Source organism: Hyaena hyaena, unplaced genomic scaffold (assembly GCF_003009895.1).
Source record: "Hyaena hyaena isolate Hyena2069 unplaced genomic scaffold, ASM300989v1 scaffold_204, whole genome shotgun sequence".
NCBI lineage: Eukaryota > Metazoa > Chordata > Mammalia > Carnivora > Hyaenidae > Hyaena > Hyaena hyaena.
In genome coordinates, this window is record NW_024080837.1 from 1,771,669 (window position 1) to 1,787,609 (window position 15,941).

Below are 15,941 nucleotides of genomic sequence, written 5' to 3' on the forward strand. Positions count from 1 at the left end.
GAATGTGTTGGACATTCTATACGTCTTCACCTTCCCTGTCTCTACCCTTACCTACATATGTATCTACATTTTTATCTGTTCTCACCCCCTTATGTCAGAACTCAAAGGAGGAGATGTCTTCTTCTGGATCAGTTCCATCTCTCCCCCTGCAAATTTGACTCCCAACCTCACCTCTTAGGGAATCATGCTCCATTAGTTAAACCCCTCTCGTATCTTCCTTCCAACTTCTTGCTGTTCTGTGGGCCACGGACAAGCTTAAAATCCTTCCCATGACCTTGCCTTTCCACCTAGAAGGTATCTGCTTGCTCTTTTCTTTTAAAGTGGTACTCCTTAAAAGAATAGTGCAGAACAGTGCTGTCCAAAAGAAATATAATGTGGGCCACAAATATAACCACGTATATAATTTAAAATTTTCTAGAAGCCACTGTATGAAATGCAAAGACACATGTAGAATTAATGTTATTCATATATATTAACTGACCCAGTATAACTACAATGTGATCATTTCAGCATGTAACCAATATGAAAACTTATCAGACATGTTTTACATAATCCCTTCTTCATACCAAGTCTCTGAACTCCTGTGTGTATTTTACACTTACAGCAGATCTCAGCCTGTACTGGCCACATGCAAGTGGTCAACAGCCACATGTGGCCGATGGTGACAGTAGTGGACAGCACATGTGTCTCCACTTCCTGACACTGGATCTGTCATAATCAGTTTACCAAAACTCTAACAAACCTACTCTGACTCAGAGTCCTCGAAAACCACCCAAGTGACAAATGCAATAGACAGACTCACTCCTTATCTTCTTGGATCCCTGTCCTGTGTTTGATCCTCTTATACACCACCTCTGTAGTACCATTATTTGGCAGCTGATACCTTGCAGTCTCCTAGTTCTGGAAGCTCTCTAACCAATCCTTCTCTGTCTAGGAGACAGGGAATTCTTTTCCTCCTTCCATTCCTTGTATGCTGGTATTTAAGAGTTCCCAACACTGGACACTGTCTTCCTCATTCTACATCATCTGGGTGATTTAACCCTTTCATAGGTTAATCCCCCTCTCTGTGATGACCCATACAAAAATATATATATTCAATGAGGCCACATCCTACAACAGTTTCAGACTTTGTACCTGACTTACTTCTGCATGTCCCGCAGGGACCTGAAAGACAGACATGTCTAAAGTTGAAGATGATGTGTCTTATGAGGAAGGAGCACTGAGCAATGGCAAATCTATGGGAGGGGGTTAAGGTAGACTGAGGCAACAGTGACATACCATAAAACTTCACAAGTCACAAGAGTCAGACTTACTGTATGACTTGGAGCATTTCACTCAATCTCTGAGTCTCAGTTTCTTTGTATATAAAGCATGGGAAACTACCACTACCTTCTAAATTATGGTGGTGAAAATAATTTGTATTTAGTTTTCTTTAAATCACATGCATAAAGCAAACAATTCTAGGATGGTCTCATGACAAACTACATTAAATTTAAATGGTATAATTTTTAAATATAAAGTAATTATAAAAATTATGCTTCATCATAAAATTAAATAAAAAGAATTATGAGGACAGCCAACCAGTTGCTAATTTAAACAAATCTGAACAAACTGGATGGACATTTAGGTAGTATTTTTTTCTGAAATGTTCTAAACAGAGTCATTTTTACATAGCCGACCTCTAATTATTTTTAATGGTTATAACATTTTCTTTGGAAAACATTGTGCATGTCAGGACAGCATAAAAAAGCATGTCTGGGCTACAAATATTATTTGTTCTTAAAACACTGTTAGCATATTTCATATCATGGGTCTCTGCTATTGACTGTTGAGAGTAGACAGTATAATACAAAGTTCTTTAGTTTTTTGGTTGGATATCACCCTACCTTGGAGTAAATCGTTTGAGCTTATTTGCACAGGTATTAAATGAGGCTTTAGGTATTTAAACACATGGCAACTTAAAAAAATCACCCCAAAATGATTTGTCTATGCTTAGTTATTTTTTTTTCTAACTAGAATTTTCCTAAGGTTACTCTGCCCTGCAAGTCAAGTGTTCTTGTTTGGATAAAGTGCTGATTCAAATTAAGCCTCATTTATTAAGTAAGCCTATAACATTTTTTTGGATCACACACTATAAAAACTTGACTTTCTCATTACAGATCAATTTTCAGCTGTTAACTATCATGGGGCAGCTCTGTTCTTAGAAAAATGCAAGAGCTGAAAGGTCGGAAACTTTCAAAATTCCAATGCCATTGTGCTCAGTTATGGGTGGCCGATTGTCTACTGGATCCATAACGGAGTCTGGCAGGAACAAGTCAGCTATTAAATGAATGAGGAGCCAGCTGTTAAGGAGCAGGAGGAAGAAGAAAGGAAAAGACTGCTCATAGGAAGTGTCCAGGTTTCAATACAAGTATGAGCCCTTTCAAGGGTTCTAAGAATTTGGACAAAATATGGGGCACCTGGGTGGCTCAGTCAGTTAAGCATCTAACTTGGGCTCAGGTCATGATCTCACAGTTTGTATGTTCGAGCCCTGCATTGGGCTCTGTGCTGACAGCTAGCTCCCAGAGCCTGGAGCCTGCTTTGGATTCTGTCTCCCTCACTCTCTGACCCTCCCCTGCTCATGCTGTCTCTCTCTCTCTCTCAGAAATAAATAAAACATTTAAAAAAATTTTTTAAAGAATTTGGACAAAATATGGACAGAGTGTTTTGATGAAAGTGAAAGTGTATCCTTTGAGGAAAACTATGAAGGGTAGCTCCACATTTATGAAACATTTAGTATGTGCCATGGACTGCCTTCTTTCTTAAAAAGTTTATTGAAATGTGTGTTTGGCTCTACTCACTGCTCATTATGTCTGTCAGATTCTTCCATTCTGTAACCTGGAGCAGTTGTTTGCTTTTTCCTTCATGTGGCTAGAACTTCATTATGTATGTATACTGTGCTTTAGTTATTTATTTTGTTAATCAACATTAGGGTCTTTGAAGTTTTAGGCGATTACAAATAAGGCTGCCATAAACATTTTTGTTCATGTCTTGTGGACATAAGCCTCCATTCCCCTAGGGCATATTCTCAGAAGTGGGACTTCTGGGTCAGGGGGAAGACATGCATTCATCTTTAGTAGACACCGACCACCTTTTTACCAGTGTGGTTATATGAATTCACTCTCTGACTAGCAATGAGATTTCCAGTTGCTCCACATCCTTGCCAATACTTGGTATTGCTAGTCTTTTTTATATTAGCTATTATGGGGGTGTGTTCGTATCTCACTGTAGTTCCAATTAGCATCTTCTTGATGAATAATGATGCAAAAACACTTTATTTGTATGTTTTTTTTTTTCCCATTTGGGAGTTTCTTTATTATAAGGAAACTTTAAATCTTTTGTCTATTTAAAAAATTGGGACATCTTTTTCTTATTGATTTCTTAGGCATCTTTATTGTGAAACATTCTTTATACACACATATATATGTGTGTGTGTGTATTCTTTACGTATGTGTGTATACATTTATACACGTATATGTGTGTATATATGTATATATATTTTTTACTTAAATCTCACTTTGAGCCAGTGAATGTGGTCCTTCATTACTCTCTTTTAACAATGGGAAAACCACTCAAGTGACAGATGCAATAGACAGACCTTATCTTCTTGGATCCCTGTGCTGTGTTTGATCCTCTTAAACACCACCTCCATAGTGCCATGTGAGATTTTAAATTAACCTACCAAGATGAAATCGCTTGTATATGGAATGCTGGTATAATTTCAGGATTCCTGCTTTAACCACTAGGCTACCCTTTCTCCCTCAAACAGCAACAGATCCTCCAGGTTACAAAGAGGTCAAACTTATCTGTTTCTATCCATCAAAAGAATATATAGACTTTATACAATTTCTGGGAGAGAGAGGGCCAGTGAGTTCTTTCAGAGATCTTCACAGTGAAAGAGCAGGTCTTTCAGAGTGTGCGTGTGGTATCAGGGCTCCTACAGAGAATCACCTGGGTGGAACTGTACTGGCCTCTGTATCTTTTGAAGGTGCTATCCTTTCTTCTGATAAAGGGTCAAACCAAGAACTTGAGCTCCACCAGTCATTAAACATTTGTTGACACTTTTTTTTTTTAAGAGAAAGCTGCTAATTCCAGTGTCTGCCAAATTTTACTCAGGTAATTTAATTGCATTGGGGTACATTAATGCTGCAGGAAGGGAAAAGGCAAATTCACAGAGAAGTTAAATGTGGTCAGTCCTTTTTATCTAAATCCTCTTGTTAGTTTCAATTTAATAAATGAGCACTTTGCTCTCCTTCCTGTCCTTGTGTGAAATGCCATGAAGCTATGGAAATTCTACTGAGTTCTGCCTAAGAAACTGGCTTCTTTTCAAAGAGTGAAGTGATCTTACTGTATCTTTTACTTCTCTGAAGCACTGGTAAAGTTTAATTAGCTAATGTATTGCAATGTTTGCCAAGGTCTCAGAGTAAAGGAAGATGCTATTACAAATTATATTTAATTTTATAGATGTTTAAAATATTGAAAAAGAAGGCCTAGAGAAATCTCTAATCTTAATGTGCTTATCAGTTATCAAATATTCTGAATGCAAATCAAAAAATATACATGAGATATTCTTTGTTAAAGGCAAAAGGAGATCTTTATAAAGGTCATAAACTAAAATACCTGTTCTTAATCAGCATGGTAAAGTTTCTTTAAATACACTGTCAAACTGCCTAATAAGGTAAAGTCAATAACTGAACGCTATCTGCAGTTTCCAAAAAACATCAGTCGTGACCAACTGCCCTGGGGTTTTTCTTGGGCCATTGCTATATATGATGAATAATTATTCTTTAATTGGTACAGAAATGAATAACTGCACATTGCAAGTTTTAGATATTTAGATCCAACCTAATTCCATTTATTTATCTCTAAACCACAACAACCAGCTGTCTTTTACAGAATATAAAGTCTGTTTCTATTTTAGAAATGAGAGAGGTCAACAGTACATGATTTATGAAAAATTGTGGATGTAATTGTTAGCGCTCTGTTTTAAGTCCAAAATGCAGCACTAGTTAATGGGAAATACTTTTCATACCCTTGCACTAAGTACCTCAAATTTCACCAATAACGAATCCCATAGTTATCAACTTGTCTGCTTTTTGGCTGCCTGCCAGATGTGAAAAGGCAAAATCAAACTTACAACTACCTCGTCTGAAGGTCTGGGGTCCCAGACTCCCCTAAAAATCCAGACACGTGTATTGTTACAATTTTGGTTAAGAGAAGAATATAGTTTAGGTAAAAATGATTTCTTCTTTAAATTCAACAGAAAGTCTGATCAGATCTGAAAATTACATCAAACGATATTTGTCGGCATCAATGGAAAGCTGGAGAAACTGCACCCTGACAGCAGATATGAGAACGTTACATGTGGATGCGTCCTACCAAAGTCACACATTGAGAATATCCACAAGCATGTGGATACTTAAAATTTAGTATTTTAAGTATAAACAAAATAGCTATTCTGAATGTTTATTATTTTTTAGTTAATGGAGAGTATCCATCTGTGTCTATTTTGCAGAGAAAACTCTTGTGATGATACTGATATCTAAGCTAAGTCAAACTTTTACTCAGTGTTAACCAGTGATTACCATAGGATTTCCACTCAGGGTAGTTCTATTGCAGTAACACAGTCTGTGCAGTCCTGTCTACCATTCAGTCTCCAGTATCTTGATCAATTACTTCTTGATTTTGTTTTTGAATAGTCACCCTACCCCGTTCTCCCCATGCACTTACTATTGAGAAGACTCTTTCCCACTGGGATAAGATACCTTCTTATCTCAAGTATCTCCTCTGTCTGTGAAGCAAGTAACCTGAAATCACTCATTCTTTAAATTAAGGTCATATTCTTGATGAAATGCAAGTACTGACTCAAAGAGGATTGGGATGGATTTAGAACATGGGATTTGGGCTGAAATGAGGTTCAAGCGAGTGAGGCACTGAGGCATAAAATTTAAGGGCTTTGAGAATGAATGACTCCTTCAATTTTGTATCATGGAGTTTCCTGGCTTTACCTTAGTCCTGGCCCTGCACAGGATATAACTGCTCAGAGAGGCTGAAGCTAGATGAAAAGCCTAAACAGGAGCCTTAAGGGGACATGGACCAGAAATTCAAAGGGTCTGTATGGTCAAAGGAGGGAGGATCTAAAGCAAAGATAAGGAGAAAAAAACCTGAAATATAGGGGCACTAAAGACAAAATTTGGTAGACATATTAGATCATTTTTCCTTAAATCCACAGTTAGAGACACCATTTTGAACAGGGAACCAAAAAGAAAGGAGGTCACCATTTCATCAATCCATGATATAAGCATATATTGGCTATTCCTTAAAGTATCAGCTTTATTCTCATTTCTTTTTGTTCAGTTTTCTTGTTAATATTACCTTTTTTGACACTCACACAATTTTAATTATTTGCTTGATATTTGTTGTTTGTCAAATGGAAACTAAAGGAATGCAGAGAGCTCGTTCACTACTGAAACATCAGCGGTAACTGGTACCTAATAGGCACTCAATAAATAATTGTTATATGGCCTTAAGTCTTCTTGAAATCACTGGTCCAATTTGAAAGAATTTATAGTGTTGTGCTCCTGTTTCCCTGTTTTCTTGCCCTTCCAACACTGGGTGAAAAAGAAACAGAGGTGAGCTTGAATCTTGCAAATAACTGAAATCAGGAAAAAAAACCCAAAAAACTTGAACATACTAATGGTGTTTTTAAAGTTTTTAACTTTATGTTCCTTATTGAATCTTCATAGCTCTTTATATATTCTGGATATAAGTCCATTATCAAATGTATTTTACAAGTACTTTCTCCAAATCTGTGGCTTGTCTTTTTCTTCTCGTACAGTGTCTTTCAAAGAACAGAAGTTCTTGATTTTATGAAGGCTAGTTTCTTTTCTTTTAGAGATTGTGTTTTTAATGTTGTACATATAAAATCTTTATGCAACCCGGGGGCGCCTGGGTGGCTCAGTCGGTTAAGTGTCCGACTTCAGCTCAGGTCATGATCTCACAGTTCGTGGGTTCGAGCCCCGCGTTGGGCTCTGGATGACAGCTAGCTCAGAGCCTGGAGCCTGTTTCAGATCCTGTGTCTCCTTCTCTCTTACCCTCCCCTGCTCACGCTGTCTCTCTCTCTCTCTTGGAAATAAATAAAACATTAAAAAAAATCTTTATGCAACCCAAAGACACAAAAATTTCCTCCATGTTTTCTTACAGAAGGTTTACTGTTTTGGGCTTTTTTTAATGTTTGTTTATTTTGAAAGAGACTGTGTGAGCAGGGATGGAGCAGAGAGAGAGGGGGAAAGAGAGAAACCTACGGAGGCTCCACACTCTCAGCACAGAGCTGCACGCAGGGCTCAATCTTATGAACCATGAGATCATGACCTGAGCCAAAATCAAGAGTCAGACCCTTAAACCACTGAGCCACCCAGGTGTTCCTATATTTTTAGTTTTTATATGTATTATATATGGCAGGAGTTACGAGTCATGATTCTGTTTTGAGGTTTGCTTTTTGTTCTTGCTGTCATTGTTGTTGTTATTTTTGCATATGGATGTCCAATTGTTCCAACACCATTTTTTGAAAAACAAACAAAACCCTTTATTTTCCAATTACCTTTTGCACTTTTGTCAAAAATCCATTTTCTAGTGTGTGTATATGGGTCCATTTCTAGAATCTCTAGTCTATTCCACTGTTCTGTGTATCTACCTTTTTGCTGCTACCACTTTTCTGATAACTGTACTTCATAATAAGTCTTGAAATCAGGGAATGTCAATCCCTAAACTTTGATCCTATTTTTCAAAATTATTTCAGCTACTCTACTTCCTTTGCCTTTCCTTGTAATTTTAGAATCATCTTGATGATTCCTTCAAAAAGTCATGCTGGAATTCTGGATAGGATTACAATGAATCTCTATTAAATTTGCTTTTAACCTTAAATACTTCAGCTGCATCAGCAAGTTCAAGTCCAGTAGCACAGCAGATAAGCTTCAGACAACGAAGAATACAATGGATTTTAAGTAAGTGCTAATCAGGCAAAGATATTAAAGTACTTACTAATATCCTACAAATCCTAGGAATGTAGGAAATGTTCACTGGCTAGAGCGACTGTGACTCACTAAGATGAAGGAGTTGCACGATCTCTCAAGCATAAAGGAAATATTATCAGTTAAAGCTGAAGAAGATAATATTACAGCTTTTCCATGTTGTCAAGTTCTTTAAAGAAAGAATTACTTAGGCAAAAGGTCCATGGGCCTTTTAGGTAAGAATGAGAATTAGTATCCATGTTCATGTTTTATACATATATCCATGTTCATGTTCTCTCTCTCTCTCTCTCTCTCTCTCTCTCTCTCTCTCTCTCTCACACACACACACACACACACACACACACACACACACACACGAGTCATCTGAGTCTTAGCCCATGCGCATCTAAAAGCAGGGTTTTCTATAATGCCAGAAGAAAAGTCTCATCTTATATAGCTGTGCTGCTAGAGATTTATCATCAGCATAACTATATGAGAACATTCAGCCTTGCTTCTGAACCGTGTTCCTTTTCTCCATATTATTAGACCAAGCAAAACAAAAAAGTATTTCACCTGGATGAAGATCTGTACCTGGTTGACTAGTCAGTCCCGGGAGAGATTCCTGCAACTGATAGGTGGAGGTCGAGGACGATGTGCCGTCAGCTGTGTTATTCGATGTCATATATGCTCCATACGTTGACGCTGAGTAATACTGTGCATACTGGTTTTGGCCAAAGGCTGTGTAGGATGGATAATCCTGAAATAACAATTGAGACGTGTGTGTGCTTGAAAGAGAAATTACTCCTGGCATGCTCCAAAGAAAAGCAATAGCTATGGCAACGAAAAGATTAGTGTTTGGCTCCATTTGCTTCAGAGTCCACAGTTTTGAGGGGATTCTAGCGAGTGTACGCAGTTGTGAATGACACTGTTGGTTTTGTAAACCAGGTCCCGCGCATAATTCTCAATTTGCCTAAAGGCTGCATATTGCTTCCCTTATCTGTAAGCACTTATCCAAGGATGTACATCATAAAGTCTTATGTACTGGAAGAGGAGAGCAGGAAATGGAATGAATTCATATTCTAAGCACTAGCTCTTTCATATCTTTTAATATCACTGGTAAGGAGATGGTGTGGCTGTCCTCAGCTTCCAAAGGGACCTCAGTCTGCATTACTGTGATTTTTGTTATATTGGTGTCTAATGTATCTAGCATGTTTTTGCCCAAATTGTTCTCAGTGATGACAAATCCTTCATCAGGATTAAGATTCCCTGGCATATGTTCCTAAGGGAACAAAATCCACATCTGATGTGGTTCCCCTCCCGCCCCCACCGCTCCAACAAAAAAGAAATTCCTTATGTAAGTAAATATGTGTATAAGCAAATATGTGTATTATCAGAAAGGATTAAGTATAGTTGACCCTAGAATAGCAAAGGTTAGAATTGTGCAGGTCCACTTACATACAGATTTTTTTTTGATAAATAAAATACAGTACTGCAAATGTATTTTCTCTTCTTTCTTGATTTCTTAATAACATTTTCTTTTTTCCTATTTTATTTGTTGTAAGAATACAATATATAATACATATAACACATAAACTATGTGTTAATTGACTATTTATGTTATCAGTAAGACTTTCTGTCAACAGTGGGCTAAATTTCAGTTAAGTTTTGAAGGAGTCAAAAGTTATATGTGGATTTTTGACTGTGTCAGGGGTCAGTGCTCTAACCCCCATCAACCGTGTTGTCTGGTCCAACCCTAAAATGACAAAAAAAAAAAAAAACCTAAAATACTATTTGTCTGTTAATTTCAGGACCCGATGTTCCTTGTTACCCCCTGTAAACCAAGGATAAAAACCTCTCAGCAATACTTAGAGAACATAATTTCTCAGAGTAAAACATGTAGATAGTACTGACTTCCTGTCAGGCACTGTTCTAAGACTTTAAGTAGATTTACTCATTTATTCCTCACAACCACCTATGTGGTATTATTACCCCCATTTTACATTGAAGGGGACGAAGGCAGAGAGTGGTTAAGTGACCTGCTCAAAGTCAGAGAGCTGGCAAGTTTTGGAACTGGAACTGGAACTGGAACCCAGAGAGGCTGACTTCAAAATCTGTGAGCTGAAGCTCTCCCGGAGGCTGCTAATGTCCCTTCCAGGAAGATGAAGTTACTCACAGGAAAGGTACAGACTACTAGCTACTTGTGACTAAAACATCATTTTGTATTCAAACATATCTCAAAGATGTACCCTTCTCTTCATTTCCACTACTGTCACCCTAGTCCAAGTTACTGTCACTTCCTGTTGGAACCAATGAACTATTTTTTTTAATTTGTCTCAGTTTTAGGTTTGGCTTTCTCCAAAGTGCTGGAAGCCAGAGTAATCTTTTCAAAACATAAATTGTATGATGCTGTTATCCTGCTCAAAATCCTTTAATAGCTTCCCATTGGGCTTGAAATAAAACTGAAATCCCGTATTGTAAACTTCAGGGCCCTACGCATGCAGGGCCCTGCCTGTCTTCACAAGTAGTTTGCCCATCTGCCCTCATGCACTCACTAAACCCTATCCTTCTCTGAATTCACTGGCACAACAAAGTTTTCACCTCTCAGGGGTTTGAAACCTACTACTTCCTATGCCCCAAACACCCTGGCCCTCCTTCTTCACCAAACTCAGAAGTGCTGGCCTGAAAGATACTTCTAGATAAGCCTTCCGCAAAATCATACCTACTCAGTATTAGATTTCTATTAATATTTTTAACAGGACCCTGTTCTGTCTTTTTCTGCTTTCCAATTCTATATTTACTTATGTGTTTACTGTTTGCTTCTCTTAGTAATTAAGAAGCTCCAGGAGGCAGGAACCACTCCTGTCCCCACTGACATGTCCCCAGCATATAGACCTGTTCCTAATACCTAATAACTACTCAGGAAGTATTAGCTAAAATAATAGACGAGTATTCAAACCATGGTCCAAAACACAGATTATGTTATATTGGAGCCGCTGTATTTAATTTTTTTCAGATACTACTGGATCTGTTTTATAACATAAATCTTTTTTCTCCTTTATTGATCTTTTTTTAAATCCTCCCAAGTAGAACAGAGTAGTCTTTCTTTTATGCTACCATTCTGCCTAGCATATATTTTTATTATCATATTCATTATATTCTACCCTCTCTGTTCATATTATTTTCATATATGTTTCTTGAGAATTGCTTCCTTCTAGACAGCAGAGAACAACGACACTGTTTTTCAATAAAGTCTTCAATGCCTAGTCAAAAGTCTAAAGTATAGTAAGTGCTCAATAAATGTTTGCTATATCAATAAGTAAGTAAAATGAAGCTACCTGGATTCTCAATATTTTTAAATATAAAATAGGCATACTGGCTTTGATGTTTAGTGTTTTAAGAAACCACTTTTCTTTTCTTTTTTTTTTTTTTTTACAAATAGTTTATTGTCAAATTAGTTTCCACATAACACTCAGTGCTCATCCCCACAAGTGTCCTCCTCCATGCCCATCCCCCCCTCCCCCCCACATCCATCAGTCCTCAGTTTTTGTCAGCATTCAAGAGTCTCTGCCTCTCTCCCTTTCCCCCACCATTTCCGCCCTTCTTCTCCCCCTTGGTCCTCTGTCAAGTTCCTCCTAATCCTATATGTGCAAACATATGGTATTTGTCCTTCTCTGCCTGACTTATTTCGCTCAGCATAACACCCTCAAGGTCCATCCATGTTGCTACACATGGCCAGATTTCATTGTTTCTCATTGCCATGTAGTATTCCATGGTATAGATAAACCACATCTTCTTGATCCATTCATCTGTTGATGGACACTTAGGCTCTTTCCATGTTTTAGCTATTGTGGAGAGTGCTGCTATGAACATTGGGGTACATGTGCTCCTATGCCTCAGCATTTCTGTATCCCTTGGGTAAATTCCTAGCAGTGCTATTGCTGGGTCATAAGGGAGTTCTATTGTTAGTTTCCTGAGGAACCTCCACACTGTTTTCCAGAGGGGCTGTACCAGAAGAAACCACTTTTCTAACTAATGCCAAATTACACAATTTAATTCTATCAACAATATTATTTTTCCTTACTATTTAATAATCATGATTTCTGTTTTGATTTTTGTTACATTAATAAAATTAATAGAAGGCAATTAATATAATTCTTTCAGTAAATCCAAAGAGCCCACTTGTGCAATAAATTAGATTTTAGAATATATAAAAGCCCAACAATTACATTAAAGTAAAATAGTGTATTGCCTACAAAGGAATTCAACTACCCTTGTATCTCAACTACTCTGAGCATGACAGAGAACTAAGGAATAAGGACAAAAGATTCTCAAGTGTCATTATATTCACTCCTTAGAAACATTCACTCTTGTTCCACACATAATTCTAACTAGATTTCAAAACTCACAAAATACTAAGAAAACATAATTAGGAGGGGGACTAAGGACTGCTAGAGGCAAGCACAGTGACAAAAGCAAAAAAATAGCTGTCAGGAAAGTAGGAATCAAACATTTATTAAAATGAATCATAGAACTAAAAGAAAAAAAATCCAAGAGGCATTTTGTTTAGTAACAAAGATATTGGATTAAAAATGTCACAACCTAATTATTGGCTGTAATTCAACCTCTTAATTAATTTTGACAATAACTTATCAAAAAAAAACCTAATGTTTAGAACAGATTAAGATAATAGGAAAATATGCAATACGTTTTGCAATTCTACATCAAATGATTAAAATAATCACTACTTAAAGGTTTATAGGGCAAACTTTTAGCAACCAGAAAACCTAAAATACCCAGATTAATATAGATCCCAAGAATTCTAGATACCTAATTTTTACTACTTTGAATGCCACCTTAACTTTAAACAAAGACAACTTTTTCTAGGAGAACACGCACTTATATGACAACCTAAAGCTCTTCTTCAAAAATCTGAAACAGATATAAAAAGCCGAAATACAAAAAAGCTACAATACCTGTTGTGAACTGCTAAAATTCGTTGAATTGGAAACTGAATTATTTGCATAAATAGTAGATGATGGGGCAAAACTAGAACCTAGAAATAAGAACAAATTGCATTTACAAAGTATTTCTTTGCAAAATAACAAAAACATTTCACTTTACAGAATCCAATGAGAGAAATACATTTTAAGGTTGGTTAAGACAATGAAATGTGAAATTTGAAGTTGAGAGATTTATAAGGAAAAATGTGGTTAGTTCTATCCCTCTTGTGACAACAGTTAAAGTCCTTGGTATGGGTGTCTGCTGGCCTGAACAGGAGCTTGTGAGAACAGTCTTAAGGAGAGCAACTAACCTTTAAAGGTTAAATGTCTAGAAGAGCAGAGGTTCTCAGAGAATAAAATATTATGCAGAGTAGTTCTAGGAAATTACTGGAACTTTCAAATGGTCATACCAACTGCACATGCACAAAAAACCATTTGAGTTAAACATCTGGATGGGTTAGCTTAGGAAACAAACACAGAACCCACTCAGAATTGATGCTTGTACAACCTGTCTTTTTTTCTTCCTATGACCAAGAAAGATGTGAACTAGGGCTCAGACTCAAGGGAGAGCTTTCATACTGCAATCGCCTAACATTTGAGAGCCTTCTAAAATTTTACTACAAGGTAAGAAGTTTAATTATCTTTTAAAAATTAGGCCAAAACAAATGTAGTATCAATTTAAAGATTATTTTTTAAAAAATATGTTCTAGGAGGGGTGACTGGGTGGCTCAGTCGGTTAAGCCTCTGACTTTGGCTTGGGTCATGATCTCATGGTTCTTGAATTTGAGCCCCGCATCGAGCTCTCTGCTATCCACGCAGAGCCCATTTCAAATCCTCTGTCTTCCTCTTTCTCTGCCCGTACCTGCTCTCACACACTCTTTTCCCAGAAATACACATTTAAAAAAATACATGTTCTATGGAATGTACCTGGGAAGAAGCAAAATTAAAGACAATTGACACAACTGATTACGTGCTCTTTTAAGTTATTTTTAATGTTTATTATTTATTTTGAGAGGGAGTGAGGGAGAGAAAGGAGAGAGAGAGGGCTGGGGGGAGAGAGAATGAATCTCAAGCAGGCTCCCAAGCAGGCTCTGCATTGTCAGTGCAGAGCCCAATGCAGGGCTCAATCTCACGAACTATTAAGATCATGACCTGAGCCAAAATCAAGAGTTGGACCCTTAAACAAATGAACCACCAAGGCACCTTTGATTATTTGGTTTATCAGCTGTTTTGAATTGCAATAATATTATGTATTTAACACAAACTGACCTGGCCCAGAATATTCAATATAAAGTATTTTGGGGAATAAATGAGAATGTACTTGTTGTCACTTTAATACTGCTGACTGAAGCTATGTGGTTCACTCTGGCTTTAGATTGTACGTAACATATTTCTACTATATTCTAGGTAAAAAGAGACCTGCCAGGAAGGTCTAAGTAATTACTTCATTTTAGCCAATGAACTGAAACTTCAATAGTAGTTGATTGAAATATGTTCATGTAGCCCCAAATTTATGTCTAATAGTATGGACAAAATGACAGAACCGAGCTTTTAATGTTTTACTAAGTCACTAAAATTCTTTCTGCAACTACTATGTATTGATCATACATCAAAGCAAAATTAAATACTTGTTTACAGAGGATTTTTTTCATGGGGAGGTGCAAATTATATAAATATTCCTATTAAGAAATACAGTATTAATAAAAACGTATTTTAGGAAGGAACAGAAAATCCACAATCATTCAATGATAAATAGGACTTAGGAAATGCTAACTCAGTTTTAAATACAATCAAAACGGCATTATGTACATAAAGAGTACTGTTATGAATCCCTGAATCTCGCTTAAGGAGATGCCAAATGCGTGATTGGCTTAGCTTGGAGGCTACTTTGCTTGGACCTAGTTTTATGCAACTTAAGCTAAAGTATTTAAATTTGTTATGGGGCCTGTTTCTTGATGTATATTCAATTATTTTTATCACGTTTCGTCCTTGTTATTTGTCTTTCCTGATGTGAATAGCAGTGCCAATTAAAAACATTTTCATGGATGCATATTCCTGGTCTGAAGCCAAGGAGTCTTGTTCAAAGAATTCATCCCCATATGATACATTTCTTGTGTGGCTACTTACCTGGCATCTGGTAAGAATAAGGCGTCTGGCCTGGCTGGGGGGTAGAAAACCCCGGGCTGTAACTGAGGCACCCACTCTGTAACGGGGACTGAGTCTGTGAAAGTCCACTCTCTGTCTTGATGCCTGGCAACATCACGCCCAGATCTGTTTGGAAAATGTATGTGCAAACCGTTCAGTTAGTAAAATGACCGTACTTCCGCTTCGTAGCTTATATTAGAACACATAACCACCAGCCACAGGATTGCCCGCTCATAACCAAAGGAAAAGAGAGAAGATGTGAAATACCGTAAGTGGGCAGGCTGTAGGGTTGTCCTGTCTGTGAGTAGGCTGTGTAGACGGCTGGCTGCTGCATCCCCGAATACTGAGTCTGGCCTGCATAGGCAGACATTGTTTGAGCTGCTGGTGTAGAAAGAATGTGTGGATAGGGCCTAAATATCAGAAAAATAGCATTACTGTGGCAACAAAGACTGCACATTAATTCAGACAGCTTAGATTCAGCGAAACCCTACAACAGGCAGGAGGTAATCCTCTTCTTTATCCACAATACAATTGTAACAACAAGGAAAGGATGAGAGTCTGAATGTCAGGAGCCCAGGCTCTGCTACAAATCAGTCTCATAGCGATTTTGGACCAATAGTTTAAACTCCCTAAAGCCTTATACCTTACCTTTAAAATGAGAAATTTGGATAAGATATTATATTCTAACATCTCTTCCAGGTCTGTAAGTCTTGTTTATATCTGAAATAGTACTCCCAATTGATGTGCA

At 37.3% G+C, this 15,941-nt stretch overlaps 1 protein-coding gene across 1 annotated transcript in view; it reads right to left on the bottom strand.

Moving 5' to 3' along the window:
* EYA4 (EYA transcriptional coactivator and phosphatase 4) overlaps nucleotides 1–15,578 on the bottom strand; it is a 52,349-nt gene extending 36,771 nt beyond the window's left edge. The window contains exons 1-4 of the mRNA XM_039242044.1: nucleotides 15,461–15,578; nucleotides 15,176–15,298; nucleotides 13,022–13,101; nucleotides 8,622–8,805 (exon numbers count right to left, since the gene is read on the bottom strand). Coding sequence (XP_039097975.1) covers nucleotides 8,622–8,805; nucleotides 13,022–13,101; nucleotides 15,176–15,298; nucleotides 15,461–15,563 — 490 coding nt within the window. The 5' untranslated portion in view covers nucleotides 15,564–15,578. The remainder of the gene's footprint in view (nucleotides 1–8,621; nucleotides 8,806–13,021; nucleotides 13,102–15,175; nucleotides 15,299–15,460) is intronic.
* Between the last annotated feature and the right edge of the window lie 363 nt (nucleotides 15,579–15,941).